This window comes from Mirounga leonina, unplaced genomic scaffold (assembly GCF_011800145.1).
Source record: "Mirounga leonina isolate KUSES-001 unplaced genomic scaffold, KU_Mleo_1.0 Mir_174, whole genome shotgun sequence".
NCBI classification, from domain to species: domain Eukaryota; kingdom Metazoa; phylum Chordata; class Mammalia; order Carnivora; family Phocidae; genus Mirounga; species Mirounga leonina.
The window spans coordinates 58,795,507-58,811,341 of record NW_023270451.1 but is presented as its reverse complement, the minus strand read 5'-3'; the positions used below and the strand labels follow the sequence as shown (position 1 = coordinate 58,811,341).

General features: G+C 40.2%; 1 protein-coding gene across 1 annotated transcript in view; it reads right to left on the bottom strand.

The window, feature by feature from the left end:
* Positions 1-508: 508 nt before the first annotated feature.
* Positions 509-15,835, bottom strand: part of CFTR (CF transmembrane conductance regulator) — a 165,066-nt gene continuing 149,739 nt past the window's right edge. The window contains exons 22-25 of the mRNA XM_035020298.1: positions 11,426-11,515; positions 2,652-2,824; positions 1,915-2,020; positions 509-709 (exon numbers count right to left, since the gene is read on the bottom strand). Of these exons, the coding sequence (XP_034876189.1) occupies positions 509-709; positions 1,915-2,020; positions 2,652-2,824; positions 11,426-11,515 (570 nt within the window). The remainder of the gene's footprint in view (positions 710-1,914; positions 2,021-2,651; positions 2,825-11,425; positions 11,516-15,835) is intronic.

Below are 15,835 nucleotides of genomic sequence, written 5' to 3'. Positions count from 1 at the left end.
TGCTTTGAAACAGAACAGTCTGAACACAGAAGAGATGACAGAGTTGTGTTTTTAAATATCTTGGGGAGAGTAGAGAAAAAGGGATATAAACTTACATAAATCACTAAAGTTTCCAATTATCTTTACTTGATCATATCTCTAAGTAGTATGATTACAGTTCTCCTCCAATACTACAAATTAGCAAGTCTCACTAAACAGTAAGTTGAAAATTACGCCGGCTGACGTGGATGGCCACCTTTCCAACTGCCACCAAGAGGAAAAGGTTTTCAGGAAGATCTGGCTTGCAAACACAAGGTGGTACATCTTCGAGGATCTGAAGTACCTTTCACACAATTTGACCACTGCCAGGAAGCCTCTTATCCAGACCCGATCTGAGCGTCCTTAATTCCTCTTATCAAAATTTTTCCTTTTAAAAATAAACATTACTCATCCTTGTTTTCTGGAGCAGAAACCGTGTTCTCCTCCAATTTCACAAGCGACCATCCTGTGCCAATATTTGGAGTGCTCTCTAAAGCCTTGTTTCTTGCACCTCTTCTTCCGTCTCCTCCTTCAGAGCAGCGATTTTGGACTGAGACTTGTGCCGGCTCGAGTTCCGGTGCGGGAAGACTCTCAGCCGGTCCGAGGGGCTGATGGCCTGCCGCAAGACGCTCTTCTCGCTCAGCAGCTTCTGGATGGAATCGTACTGCCACACCTTGTTCTCCTCTATGACCTAGGGAAGTGGCCGTTAGTGAGGTCTCGGACAGAAGGCAGGGCGGACCAGAGCCAGGACAGAAGTGGCAGAGGCTCAGAGGAAGAAAAAAAGCCAAAAAGAAAACAGGCGTCCACAGGCTGGCACCGTGAACAGTGAGGTATCTCACTGCAATGGGGAGTCCTCTTGCTTTATGGAGCTTCTCCATTTGTGAAAGTAGCTATAACTTTCTACTTAGCAGCTCGAAGAGTTTTGTTTGTTTGTTTTTTAATTGGTATAGCACTGAGCAATGTGCTTCTTCAGAGAACTTTAAAGGAACTAACATTGCTTGGTAAGCCAGAATGATCTTTGATACATCCCCATATACAACCTTAAAAATGAATAAATCCACAGCATGATAAAAGAGTTGAGCCTCTTCAACAGGGGGCTTGAAGCTTAACAATTCCAAATGGGTGAGGATGTGCCTGAGTTTAATATGCCTCCCTCACATGTTCAAGTGGAGCAAACCTGAGGCCAGACGATAGAAGGGCTTTACCCAATCTCCTGAACCTGGCCACAGCAGGGCAAGAGGCTGTGGGCTGGCCCCCTAACTTGTCTCTCGGAGCTTACTGGTAATAACAATCCTTCGGTAGGAAAAGCATTTACCTCCAGGAGCCTCACAAACCTTAACAGAAATGACGTGCTACATCACCCTCAGAACTTCCTTGTGATTAAACCCGAGGGAATTTGCAAACATCACTTGAAAGAATCTGTGACACTTGAAAGCACAATAAGAAGGTGGATGGGAGAGGCACTTACCCGAGCTCCAAACAATGACTAGAAGAAAGAAATGAGTCTCTCAAACTATTGCATTAAAACCACACATCGGGTTGCAAGACAATGCAGGCCTGTCCTGGACCCCATCCAAGGGAGACTTAGCGATTAAAAAGCATCAGGACTTAGACTTTATTATGACTTGATCCCCAAATAAAGAATTCAAATGTACAGATGTTTCAGTCTATTAATGTAACTTAAAATATGCTGCTATTTTAGATTTGCTGGATTCCAACCTCACCTCAGAGCTCAAATTAGTGCAGCTCTTTTGAGTAAAGCTGGACAGCTGTGTGACACTTACTTTAAGGAAGAACTTGTACATTGTTGTGTTGTGATTTGCAGGAACTCCCATATAAGATATGGTTAACAAGAAGTAAAGGAGAAATGAGATCTTAAGCAAATTATAAGCTCACCAAAAATCGCTGACATTCCAACAGAGCTTCTATCCTGTGTTCAGAGAGTATTACTGTGCAATCTGCAAATGCTTGTTTTAGGGTTCTTCGAATGATTTGGTATGTTCTAGAAAAGAAAGAAAATACCATATGTAACAACACAGAATGTCAATAATCTGCCTTTACCTTTGATGACATACCTATTGTCCTATCGATTTAGTTCTTTAAATTACTTACCTTTTTTTAAATACTTTTATTGACATAGTGCTGATATAGAGACGGCCACAATCGGCTTTTCAACCACGGGGAAGATTCTAAGTTTTCATAAACAAACAGGACAGATATTTTGAAGAAAATTTCACAAGTGAGTACATTTTATTATCATGTGGAGTCACGAGTGGTTCTTTTGTGCTATAAAAATTTCTTATCATATAAACAACACAGAAAGGAAAATCATAAGAATCAGATTATGCCTATGTTACTAAATATTTCCTCATGTGTTGACAAGGGGATGAGTTTGTAAGAAATTCCAAAATTACACTCAGAAGAGAACACAGGGCTCTTATACTAGGAAATAAGCACTTGTGCTCATGTCAAGCAGTGACTTTTCCACTGGGCAATCATTTCATATCCTGGGGGGGAGGGGTGGCCTCCACTTGCAGACATGACCACCTAATGGGAATTTGTGTCAATATGAAGTAGGCATCAAAGATTCTGCTCCCATCATGTTACTAAGTAGCAGGAATTCTGAAACTCACACTGGATCCAAATGAGCACTGGGTTCATCAAGCAGCAAGATCTTTGCCTTACTGAGAACAGATCTGGCCAAGCACATCAACTGTTTGTGGCCGTGGCTTAGGACGTAACCGCCATCCACCAGGACGAAATCGAGCTTCCCAGGAAACTGCTCTATCACAGATCTGAGTCCAACCTGCAGAAAAGAAAGAGGGAAAACACTGTGCTTAGAAAGGAAATTTAGATACCACAAGGTTAAAGACACTTGAGAGGTTGAAAGTTTAGATCTCGTATCAACAACCTACCACTCCTGCTATTTGGTTTTGATTCAACAAAAGTCTACATATAATCTTGGCAGCTCTAAAGGATAAGCCTATGACTTGTTTCAGCTCTGTACTTCATTCAGGAAATTTTCAGTGAGTGTTTATTCTGTGCCAGATGTTCCACATAGGGATCGAAGAAATGGTAAATGGCACATGGCCCCTGCAAGGCTCAGGATTTATAAAGACATACACAAATAATTACAATCGAATATGCTAGAAAAGATAGTATGTATATAATGCAGTTATCTGCTATATTACAACAGATTCTTTTATTCTACCTTCCATTCCCTACTCGGTCACAATACAGCATGAAAGGTAACAGAAAATAATCAATTGGGGAGCTTCCTCAATTCATAAAAACCTTTTTTAAAAAGAAATTGATGAAACTATGAAGTAAAAGAAAAGTTAAAATAGTGGTACATAACTAGGAGATTTAAAGGTGCTTAGATCTTGAGATGGAATATGAGAGTTGTGTTAGGGCCAATGGCTTATTGTTTTAAGCTAGGTAGGAAATAAGATGAAAATGTGAACAAGGTATAGAAACAAATTCCTTCAAAATAAGACAAAAATGATTTAAGCCTTGGCTCTTATCACTTATTCAGGTAAGTGTACATTAATACTTCTTTTTTGCCAAATATTCCTGAGTGTTTGAGGGCCAACAAGATACATGGATGATTGTCCCTACTCTCGGAGAACCTGGGATTTAGTACTGAGAAGGAAGATATAATACTAATTGTAATACAGGCAGAATGGGATAATGGCTTTAGGAAAGACTCCTGAGTTCAGTGATGAATTCACAGATGGCCCATATCACCATGTTTGATCAGCAAATACTGTGTGTCCATGAAAGGTACTGTGGTGATACTTCTTTTCTTGACTGGGCTCTCATTAAAGCAATCTCACTTTGTGAGAACTCATTAATTTTGAAGAGTTTCTGAGATGGTAGGGAATGTAAACATATTAATTAGACAAGGGGGTTTACTCTGATGTATCCTGGAAGACTCAAATGTAAAACTACTTTCAGATCCAAGGATCTGAGAATGTGAATAAAGACACTGGGTAGGAGTCAGAGGACCTGTGTTCTTTCTTTCCATCTTCATCTTTTTGCTTTTTCTTGGTCTCAGCCTGTGAACCTGCGACAGTCTCTGCCATCACTTACCTCTGGGTTCTCCTTTAGCTATTATTCCATATCTTCCCCCTTTGTAGAAATCTCAAAAAAAATTAGCGTGCATCTGTTGTCTCTACTGCCTCACAACAGAGAACATTTTTTCCTTCTTGAACATCTATTCCTTGGCTTATGAGAAGCCATACTCTATGACCACTTATTATCATGTATGGGCACCTCTCCCTCTTCCTGTCCCTTGAATATTGGTCTTCCTCACCCCTAACTCTCCAAACTCTCCTTCTGAGAACTCATTCATTCTCAGGGTATCGATGACCACTAATAAGCTAATGCTTTTTCAAATCTTTATCTCTAGCTCCGGCCATATTCCAAATATTTCTTAAATTCTTCTCCTGGCTAGCCCCATCGCGGCGACTATCATTATCCCTTAAGCTTCACACTGTGAATCCCAAGTGGTCCATCTGTCAATTGACCACACAAACACCGCAGGGATCCTTCTAAAATACATATTTGACCATTTCATTTCTCTGTTTAAAATCTCTTCCTGACAGAATAAAAACCGAGCTCTCTCACGTAACATAAAAGGCATCCAGAATCGAGTCCCCTCCATCCTTGCTTCCAGCAGCACCAAACAGCTTATAGTTCCCTACACACCGTGACATACCCTTCTGAATACCCCTGATCATCCTCTAGAGCAGCCAGGCACATAGCCATGGTAGGATCTGTGTAAGTTTCCCCTGTTAGACTGCTTCCTGAGGGTAAAAACTTATGCTCTTTAGCTCTATGTCCCTTGTGCCAATACTGAGAGCGCTGTCAGCCTTGACAGTCATTCATTTGTTCAACAAGTATGTACTGAGCCCCTGGAATGCTGGCCAAAAAAAAAAAAAACCCAAACATGGGTTTTGATGAATGCAAAAATGAATCCAAACTGAAGAATGACAACTGATAAGTGAACAAGTGCTGATTTTGTTCTGCCAATATAGAGTGCCATCTAAGACAGGCCACGTCCCATCTGTGTGCTTCCTTGTTCTCGTCTTTAAGACTCTTTAAAATCCCTTAAAAATAGAAGTATAAAATTAGAAGTTCCTTAACACTGATAAGGATTTTTTTAAATTTTATTTTATTAGGTTATGTTAATCACCATCCATTACATCATTAGTTTTTGATGTAGTGTTCCATGAGTCATTGTTTATGTATAACACCCAGTGCCCCATTCAGTACATGCCCTCTTTTTTTTTTTTTTTTTAATTTTAAGTCAAATTAACTATCAGGAAAAGTACAGATTAGATGGATGTTAACAAGGCTTATCGCAGTGATCGTTTCACATTATATACAATTATCAAATCATTATGTTGTACACTTGAAACTAATACAGTGTTATATGTCAATTATACTTCAATTAAAAAGTACTGGTTAAAGACTGGAGTTCTGGAGTCCAACAGAAGTGGCTTCGCATCTGCACTGCTCCACTCATTTGCAGGTGGTATCAGGTCTAAGTTTCGTTTATCTCACTTGAAAAAAATGGGGAAAATAATAGTATGGACTTCAAAGGACTGTACCACAGATTAAGTGAGATAATTTCTGGAAAGAGGTTGCCACACAGTGCAGGTACAGAGAACAGCATGAGAAAAAGCCTCCGGGGGTCAGAGAGCACATGCTAAGTATCTAATCCATCCTAACTACTAGTACAACTTGGGAAATCCCAAGGGCAGGGGCCTGGTCCTGAAACACTACCTGGTATGACAAGATTTGTAAGATTTTTGCCTTCAGAAGTTGCCTTGGAAGGTACATTAGCAGGAAGTACTGCGACATTATTAATTTATATCATACCTCTAACAACAGGTTGAGATATCGGTGGAAATGTGGTGGCATGTACAGTATTCTCCCTCGAGATCCGCACCAATCATATCATCATTTCCCAAGCCCTCTTACTGTATTATATTTTGTGTGTGTGTGTTTTCCCAAATGAACCTATTTCTTAAGTAAATAAGTAAGTACCTAAATACTTATCACTGCCAATATTTGGAGAACAAAATTATAAAAAATAAATGACAGTGAGACAGACCAATCCAGGGTCTATTTGGCAACATTCCTAACTCACTGTTTTACTCACTATCAAGTATAGTAAAAAAAAAATTTTTAATCACATTTACTAGAGAAAGATCAACATGAATTAGTAAAACTTTAAGCTTTGAAGTAAGTGAACATTTGACAAATTTATCAATTACCTATTTTTCACTGGATATTGTGGTAGGTTTTGGAGAGAAAATAGGAAGCAAGACAGACTAATAATTGTTTTTGAAAAGATACAAAGTTATTACCATAACTCTAGGTGTAACCAACTTTATGTGCTGGTAAGAATGGCTTAAATTAGCCGAAAGATTATTTGAATGTAAATGACTGCTCATCATGCATTCTTTAATAGGCTCTTAATGAGGGTTTATTAAATTCTAGGTACTATGGCAGACCTGGGGATTCAAAGATGAATCACACTAGGCCCTGCCTTGAAGAAATTCATGGTCCAGGTGAGGAGAAAATTAGTAAGTGAGAAATTACTGTTCAAAGTGCTGTGAGAAAAAAAAAATTAAAAAGGTAATTGCCATAGAGATAATCTAATTTAGTAATTTAGTAGCAGAATTCTTTGTATGTTAATATATACACATTAATATATCCATATATATTCCTGATACAATGTTAATGACATATATCACAAATTATTTTTCAGTAGATTTAAAGTAAATATACATTTTAGCTTATCTCTGTCCAAGCGAAGGTAAATTAAAATTTACTAGAATCCAAACATTTCTAATTAGTTTTATTCCAACTTGGCCTGAAAAATAAATAAAAGCATCCACAGTTTGTGGATATAAAAAACTTTACAAGAAACGAATTTGCCAGCTTAATGCAGTTGAGCTGATAAATCCTGTATTTGCAAGGAAAAAATTCTGTTTTGTGACACATCAAACTAAAAAAAGGTACTACGGTCTGTAAGAGACCAGACATTTTCTTCAAAATGTTGACTCTGCTATTGCCACACTCTGGAATGTCATTGTGGAGCAAGAGTTTGCTCTTGTGACAAGAAAACATGGGGGAAAAAAAACAGAAGTGAATTATGGTTGGACGGAATAGTCCATTAGCCGGCAGTTATAAAAATAGACACTCTCAACTCCTCTAGGCCCTCCTTTTGTTGCTTGGCAGGTTTTCCAGGGCAGATTTTCAGCTTAAGAGGCCATTGTGTCTCCTATTCAGCTTGCTCTTTAAAACAACTTACCTGACTATCAATGTGTTAGGAAGAGAACTATGTTATAAGTTACCGAAAAAGCCAACAACTGCCAAAAAAGCCTTCATTCTAAAACCAAGAGATGTTGGGGCGCCTGGGTGGCTCAGATGGTTAAGCGTCTGCCTTCAGCTCAGGTCATGATCCCAGGGTCCTGGGATCGAGCCCCGCGTCAGACTCCCTGCTCAGCAGGGAGCCTGCTTCTCCCTCTCCCTCGGCCTCTCTCCCTGCTCATGCTTTCTCTCTCTCTCTCTGTATCTCTGTGTCTCAAAGGAATAAATAAAATCTTAAAAAAAAAATAAAAATAAAAATAAAAAACCAAGAGATGCGCTGCTTAGAGCACACACAACGAAGACAGTAGTAAGAGCCGGTGAACCCGAAGTCCAAGGAGGGAGCTGCTCAAGCCTCCGCAAGCCCCTGAGATGTCTCGAGGCTCAGTGTCCTCATTGCCAATGGCAGCACCTGCTGTGTGTCAGCCATGGGGTTATCTTCATGCTATAGCATACGCGAATTGCTTGTTTATTCATTTCAACAAAGGAATCAAATCATTCATTTAAAAAAAATGAATTAAGCCATTTATGTGTTCATTCAACCAACCAATATTTACTGACCACCATCCACATCCCAACACTACTGTAAGCACTGGAAATACTGCAGCAGATGGGACAGTATCCCTGCCCTCAAGGAACTTACAATCCGATGGGGAACATGAACAAGTTAAGAGGTGAGTCTATCCCGTGTGAAGAAGGCCACGGAAGGGCTGAGGGTACAGGGCACAACAAGGAGGGGCTCCTCCTCAGGACTGGAGCATCAGGGCAGGTTGCCGGAAGAAGAGATATATAAGAAGAGACCTGACTGATGAGGAGGAGAGGGAGGGAAGGGCTGGCAGGGTTTCCCAGGTATAGAGAACAGCATGAGAAAAAGCCTCTGGGGGTCAGAGAGCACATGGTGCTGTAGAGGAACTGGATCACGGTAAGCAGGGGGAGGCTGGAGCATGAGTTTAGAGAGGCAAGCAAAGGTCAAACCATGAAGGACCTTGGAAGCCACTGTAAGCAGGGTGGACTTCATTTAAAGGATGACAAAGAACCCTAGGAAGGGAGAATCAAGTGATCAGACAGGGTTAAGAAAGATCACCAGAGCTACAAAGAGCAGACTGAACTGGAGGAAGCCAATGAGAGGGAAACCAGCTAGAAGCCTATTTAAAACATCCACATGAGAGTTGGTAGCGGTACCAGATGGGGATGGAAACATTCTAGATATGTGCAGGAGATGGCATTAACAGGACCTGACAGGCGGAGAGAGGTGAAGAAATCGGGAGTCAAGAATAAGTCCCAGGTCTTGGTTTTGGGCACCTAGAAGGTGCTGATGCCATTTGCTGGAATTAGGTACACAGGACAGCTGTGTGCATTGGGGCAGAGAACGTGACTGTGGAAACAAGGTGCTCGTCCATGCTGAGATGTCAGGGAGGGAGGTGACAGGCAGATTTGGGAGTCACAGCATCGTGGTATTAGTTAGAGCCAAGAGGTGGTGTGAAATTTCCCAGGAAGAAGTAAAATAGGACTTATTATAAGGGCAAACACCAACATTTAAGAGATGGCTAGGTGAAGATCAGATGGAAATAGGATCAGAATAGCTAACAGTCACTTGAGACCTATTATTTGCCAGGCACTGTGCTTGCCCATTATATGTGTAAGTCTGAAAAGTTACAACAACCCTACCAATTTATTGAGCCAAAATGTTAGGGGGTCTATTTTTTTTTTCCTCTTGGGATTCAGTCTCTTGAAATTCTCTTTGGTCTACACAGATGATAAAGGCAGTGCTCCTGGGGAGAAGCTATCTGGCTCTGAGTCATTTGGAGATGGGAAAATTAGACCATCTCGGTCCAAGGTCTCAAATAGAAACCCGCTTCCCCTCCTTTGGACTTGCTTTAAATTCATCCACAGAATGATGAGGCTCAGCATGCCAAGATGAAGGTATGGCCTAGGGCACAAAGGGAAAGGAAGCTATTTATGTTAGCTTTGTTTCTGAGTCTTAGAAGTAGGAACTAGGCACAAGCCTCATGGCTTCACAAAATCTAGTCCAGATCAGCAAGAATAAGGTTTCACACTGGTGTATGGGGCCAAATGCAAGGGACGAATAAAGTGTTTCTTGGCCTGGTGTTGTCATCATGTGTACTCCTGATTTTCATTTGATGGAAAGCGTAATTAAGAAGGAGGCGCTGCTGAGATAAGATTCAGGTGTTTGGCTAACCTGTTGTTACTCAGTTCATTTCCCTGTATTGACACAAGTCATACCAAGGTCACAGAAAGGATTAGATAAGATGCCATGTGTCCTGGTTTGCCCCAGACACTACTGGTTTATGCCTTTCATCCCAGTATCCTGTGCAGTTTAGAAACTGACACATCCCACAGTGTTCCTGTTTGGATAAATTATACGAACCACCACGTGGACAAAAGCCCAGGACTTGTAACTTTTAAACCAATGATTTTCTGCTTCTCTGCTCTTCTGGACTGTTGCTTATTTGTATGCTATATTTGGGCCTCCTCAACAGAAAGTTTTCATTACTACTCAAAACACATGACATGAATGTAATAAGGACAGCATCATTTGGTTTATGAAGAGCAAAGTATTTTTTAAAATCAGCAAAAAAGAGCTAAATATGAGTTGACCAAATGAAAATCTAGACAGGTAAAATTTATGCATTATGTTGATATTTAAAACTTTAACCATGCCTTCTAAAATTTTAGATTATTTTTATGATCCTGATTCCTGTAAATTTTATTGTGACTTGGCAATAGTTGCAGATTTTATAAAGTCTAATATCTCCTTCCCCAGTTTCTGTCCCACCACATTGTGTTCCTATAGCTCATTCTCTGCAGTCACATCAAAGATCTTCAAATGCACTACTTGCAATTTAGTTAATGTTTTCTTTAAAATCCCTGTTTGTTGGGTAATAAGGAAACTTTGATAATAAAAATAGTTAATCTAAGTGTATTTTATGAGGGGCATATTAAGGTTGGGCACTTAGTGGGTAAGTGTTTAACACTCACAAGCCCGTCAAAGCTCCTGGCAAGATCCAGTCCGAAGGGAGGCACAAAAGGGAAGAACGTTTGGGATAAACAGAATTGGGCTACAATAAAGACCAAAACTATGGGAAATAGTGAAATAAAGTTGTTCTCTAAGAAGACCTTTGAATCTCAATGTTCTTAGGTTCCATAATTATAGTCTGCCATCAACCAGGGCTTTGGATGTAAGCCTCAAATTTAATGAAATAGAACAGTTTATGTTCCCTTTTTCTTTCTTATAATGCCTCTATGTCCAAAAACGATTGGTTTACAGCCAGGGTATTCTGTTAAGGAAACCAAGAATTTCACTCCCCGCACTCTAAATTCTTCCATATGATGCCTTCAACTACAATCACCTATTGGGTAAATACAGGGTATTACTTAAGAATTTTGATTCCATTTTAATCCATATATTTCTAATATGGCCCTACTGACCTCAAGGGATGGTGCACACCACAACTAGGTCATGTGACTTTTTGCCTAGAAAGGCTCATAGCCACATCCCCTGAAAGTAAGTGACTCCTGGTGACTTCCAGAGAAGACTGCGGCCATTTGCAGGTGTGCTAGAAGGATCGTCATTTCTAAACTCATGCTTCCTAGAGAAGTATATCATGTTATGCCAAGGCCTCTCCTAGTGCTGGGAATGCTTCAGAACCAGACAGTGGGTGGATGAGAAGGTGTGGAGAGACGATCTTTAGAATCACAAATAATCCTGGTGCCCTGTAAGGTGCCTGGGTCTCTCCCAGCTTGTGTCTCACTGATGTACTCTGGAAAGGAAGAAGGCTAACACAGTGCTACTCTCTGGGGCCTAAGAGTTGGAGGCTCACCACGGAGGAAGAGGGAGGCCTAGTCCAAAGTACTGGGGGCTCCAGGTGTGTTAGTGTTCTCTAAAGTTATACACGTACGTGCAGGGATAAAGGTAAGAGTGTAAAACTATCTCAGCTATGACAACCACTCCTGTGCGCATCTGAGCTACTTCTTTCAAAATTATTTCAGTAGGCATCCTTACCTCATCTGCAACTTTCCATATTTCTTGATCATTCCACTGTCCATAGGGATCCAAGTTTTTTCTAAATGTTCCAGAGAATATAAATACTTTCTAGAGCAATAAAGAAAAGAGGAAAGTATGAATAACCTAAACATCTTTGCATGTTTCCTTATTTTACTGCAAAATACTTGAAGCAGAAAAAATACTTTAATAACAAATGTCCATGTACTTACCATCTAGTTTTCTTAAATTTTATTTTATTTTATTTTATTTTTAAAGATTTATTTATTTACTTGAAAGAGAGAGAGCAGGGAGGAGGGGCAGAGGGAGAGGGAAAGTCTTAAGCAGACTCCACGCTGAGCACAGAGCCCAACGTGGGGCTCAATCTCAGGACCCTGAGACCATGACCTGAGCCAAAACCAAGAGTCAGATGCTTAACTAACTGTGCCACCTAGGCACCCCTGGTTTTCTTAAATTTTAAGATTTTATCATAGTTGCTTTGTGTCTTCTTTAAAGAAATAAACATTACAGCTACATTAGAAGCCCCTAGTGAACACTTATCTCATCCCAATGTCCTTAGGATAAGGAAACAGATCATTGTAAATTGTGGGAAATTAAAATTTTGTTTTATACCTAGCACTTTTCCTTATTAAGAGCAAATATAATAGAAAATTGAACAGTTAAAAAATTATGTTTATGAGTTATAATTAACACGTTAGAACAAATTCCTGTTTTGTTCACATAGTTTCCTTGGATTCCTTTGATAAGTCTAGCTTCCTAAAGGATTTTGAGATTGTTTGAATGTATAGACATTTTATTTAAACACACATGTTCGTCTGGTCTATAAACCAAGGCACACCTCGACTTGTACAACCAGGAGAAAGCCACAACTTAGAAATCAGTGAAAAAGTGGAAATCAAATATTTGTCTAAGTGAATGCATGTACCAGATGAGATGGATCCTGCTGAGCTGACAAAATGACCATCTAATACCCCTCAAGGAGAAATGCACAACTATCACCCTGAGACACTCTCCTTGCCATATCACTGTCTACTCAGGTCTGCCCGTACAGCTAAAAAAATGTTTTAGAAGAAAATCACTGTCTCAGAAGTGCTGATATCACAATACTAATACTCAGTCCTCTCTCTGAGCATATGGGTGAACTGAAAAATACTTTTGATGTTAACACTCAGAATAATATTTTCTTCGCCTTTTTCCTTTTGCCTTTGATTAATATCCAGTAAAGAGAATTGAGAACTACCCTTTTTGAAGTCTTAGTTTTCACAAATTGCCTTACACTGAGGGAGAAAGCTCAGTGTCCATCTGATCCGTTAGAAACTGCACAAGACAGGTGGGTGTCTGTGCCTCTTGGGCAGAACACGAGTATCCTCACCATGGCAGTCAAGTTCAAAGAGGGTCACATTAAAGACCTCATTCCCCAGGGCACAGTTTATGGCTTAAAGAACAATGTTGTACCAAATATGTCAGCATCCATCTGGAGAGGGCAACAAGACTTATGCTGGTAGGTCTTAACCTGCATCAAAATCATCTTCCTGGGGTGCCTGGGTAGCTCAGTTGGTTAAGTGTCTGACTCGAGTGTCTGACTCTTGATTTCGGCTCAGGTCATGATCTCAGGTCATGAGACTGAGCCCGGCCTTGGCCTTGGCTCCGTGCTGAGCATGGAGCCTTCTTAAGATTCTCTCTCTCCCTCTCCCTCCCCCCCCCCCCCCGCCCCTGCTTGTGCTCCCGTGCTTCCTCTCTCTTAAAAAAAAAAACATCTTCCTTAGGGGCACTTACATTGCTTTATAATATAAGGGATGAATATATGACTCATGAGACGATGGATTATTTGTGCATCTTCCTCCAAGCTTCCCAGGAAATGAAAGTAATGTCCAAATAAGCTAAAGAGAGCAGACAAAGAGCACTATCGGGGAATTCTGATAAACGAAGAATCAAATACGAAGTGGCCCTGAAAACTTGAGTCAATTCATTATTTAAGCAATTGGGTTTATTTAGTACCTAAAGTTCAAAGGCTTACCAAGGGAATTTTGCTCTTTACTGTTTTTTACATTTTTTTAAAAAGTATTGTGATTCTTTATATAAAAGGTTTCCTGCATTACTGAGAAAGACAGGAAATAACCACTGTGAGGGTTTACCAAATATCAGACCATGCGTGACACGCTTTGGAGAAATTATCTCCGCTGGGAACCAAGCAGATGGAACACAGAGCTTCGTTTTACAACAGATTTGCCGTATGCCAGGTAAGGCTCTTGACATGCATTATCTCTTTTCATCTTTCCATCAGCCTAACAAAATAAATCCTATCATGGCCCACGAAGAAATCGCAGCTGGGAGAACTTCAGTGACTTTTCCAACATCACTTAGCTAGTAGATTGTAGAGCTAGAATTCAAACCCAAGGGTGTTTGTTTCCAAATGTGTGCTCTTTACCACCCCAGCAAAATGTCTCAAGTCCTAGGCAAACCAGTTTTTATTCCTGATCTGGGGCTCAGGAATGATTAAAGGTTGGGCAGAAGCAGCCCAATGGGTCTATAAAGAGCCCATCAGTGCTTAGCAGCATAGCCTTTGTGTCAGCATCACTAGCCATCCCCCAGTGACAGGCTCAGTTCCTACACCACGAAGGGAGAGACTTGCTTCCTCTTCCTAAGCAGAACCCGAGTTGAAGGGTTTTTATACAGGTCACAGTGTCTTTGTAACCTTCAAGGATATTTACACATCCAGTGGAACAGAACAATAGGAAATTTTAATTTGGTCAAATGGAATAATGTCATTATTCTGGAGGACCATGGGTGGAGGCCAAAGGTATCATGACAACAAAGCAGCCACAGAAGTGATTAAAGGTAATGTGGCTTGCAAAGATGCTGTTAACAATGCAGCTCTACGAACAGGAACCCACGCTCTTTGAGCCTCACTGTTCGCACTGTCAAATGGGGAAATGCCACCTTTCTTCTCAAACCTACTCTACCTATAGGCTTTTCCATTTTGATAAGTGTATGGCAACTTCACTTCCTCAATCCAGAAATTTTAGAGTCATCCATGACTTCTTTCTCCCTGATCCTCCCAAATGGAATCAATCATCAGTCCTGTGGATTTTCCCCTCAAATATATCTCAAATCCAGTTATTTCTCCAACTCTACTGCCACAATATAGTTCAAAACACCAATATCGCTCTCTGGAACACTGCAAGAACCTTTTAATCGATTTCTTTCTTCTCACTCCTGCCTCCCTTCTATTTTTATTTAGCAACCAAAGCAATTGTTACACATCTCAATTGGATTATCATTAACCTTTTGAAAAACCTTTGGCTTTCCATTACACTCAAGGCAAAATGTAAAGTCCTTAAGATGGCCTGCAGACCCTATATGACTTAGCCCCCACCCCCTACTTCTTCTGGCTCATTTTAGTGCCCTGCTCTATTACCTCCCTTTTTCACCCCAGCCACATGGCTTTATTTCACTTCCTCAGTTTCTTTATACATTCTTTCATCCTGCTTAAGAATCTCAGCCTGTCCATTCTTCCCATGGCCAATCTTTAAAGGAATAATACTAACTACCCATTAAAACTTTGATCTTTTTATGTCATTGTTGAGAAATGGTATGCCCAATTTAATCTCATAATAGCTTAATAATTCATATATAATACTTATCAAGTGTTTGGCAATGTTATATGTTCATTTTATTCAAAATAGATATATATTCAAAATTGTGAAGGAAGAAAGCTGTGGAAATTCGACATCTAATAGGCTTAGACATAGTGGATTTGAGACCACCCAGAAATTCTGTAGGTCTTTTGTTTACAGTTGACGGTCTAGCATTAAAGTAATGCTTTCATTTTAATTCTAAAAAATTAACTGAATGGACCAGTCCAGTTAGAATGATTTCATACAATTAACTACACATTTCATTCCTGTCTTATAAATAGCATCTCTTCCTTTTAGAGGTGCCAGCCAGTGTCTTAGTTCTGTTTTCTAAACTGTTTGAAGTTTCCACAAAGGCATCTCTAAAGCCAAGAGGCCCTTGCAGTTCACCTATGTCCTTTTCCCAGGTTTACAAATGCAACAGCCAAGGCCCCAAGAAGTTATGTGGCTTGGCCAAGGTGACACAGTCAGATGGATTATACAGCAAAAAATACAGCTGAAACTAAAAATCACAATGATCCTCTCTTTTAAGAAACTATTCACCAATAGGAAAATGAGGATGTGTAAATATTTGATATTTATTTAATGTCATGGATTATGCATAAAGAGCAATTCTTAGGACTCCAGGAAGAATAAAGAAAGCACCATTGTTCACCAGCTGACTAATCTCTTTCCTGAAGCTGATTCCTCAACTCCTCAACTCAGTGGAGACCGCCGAGCCTAAATGGGGTGCTCTGAGTGGCTCACATCCCACTGAAGCAGGCAGTATGCTTTA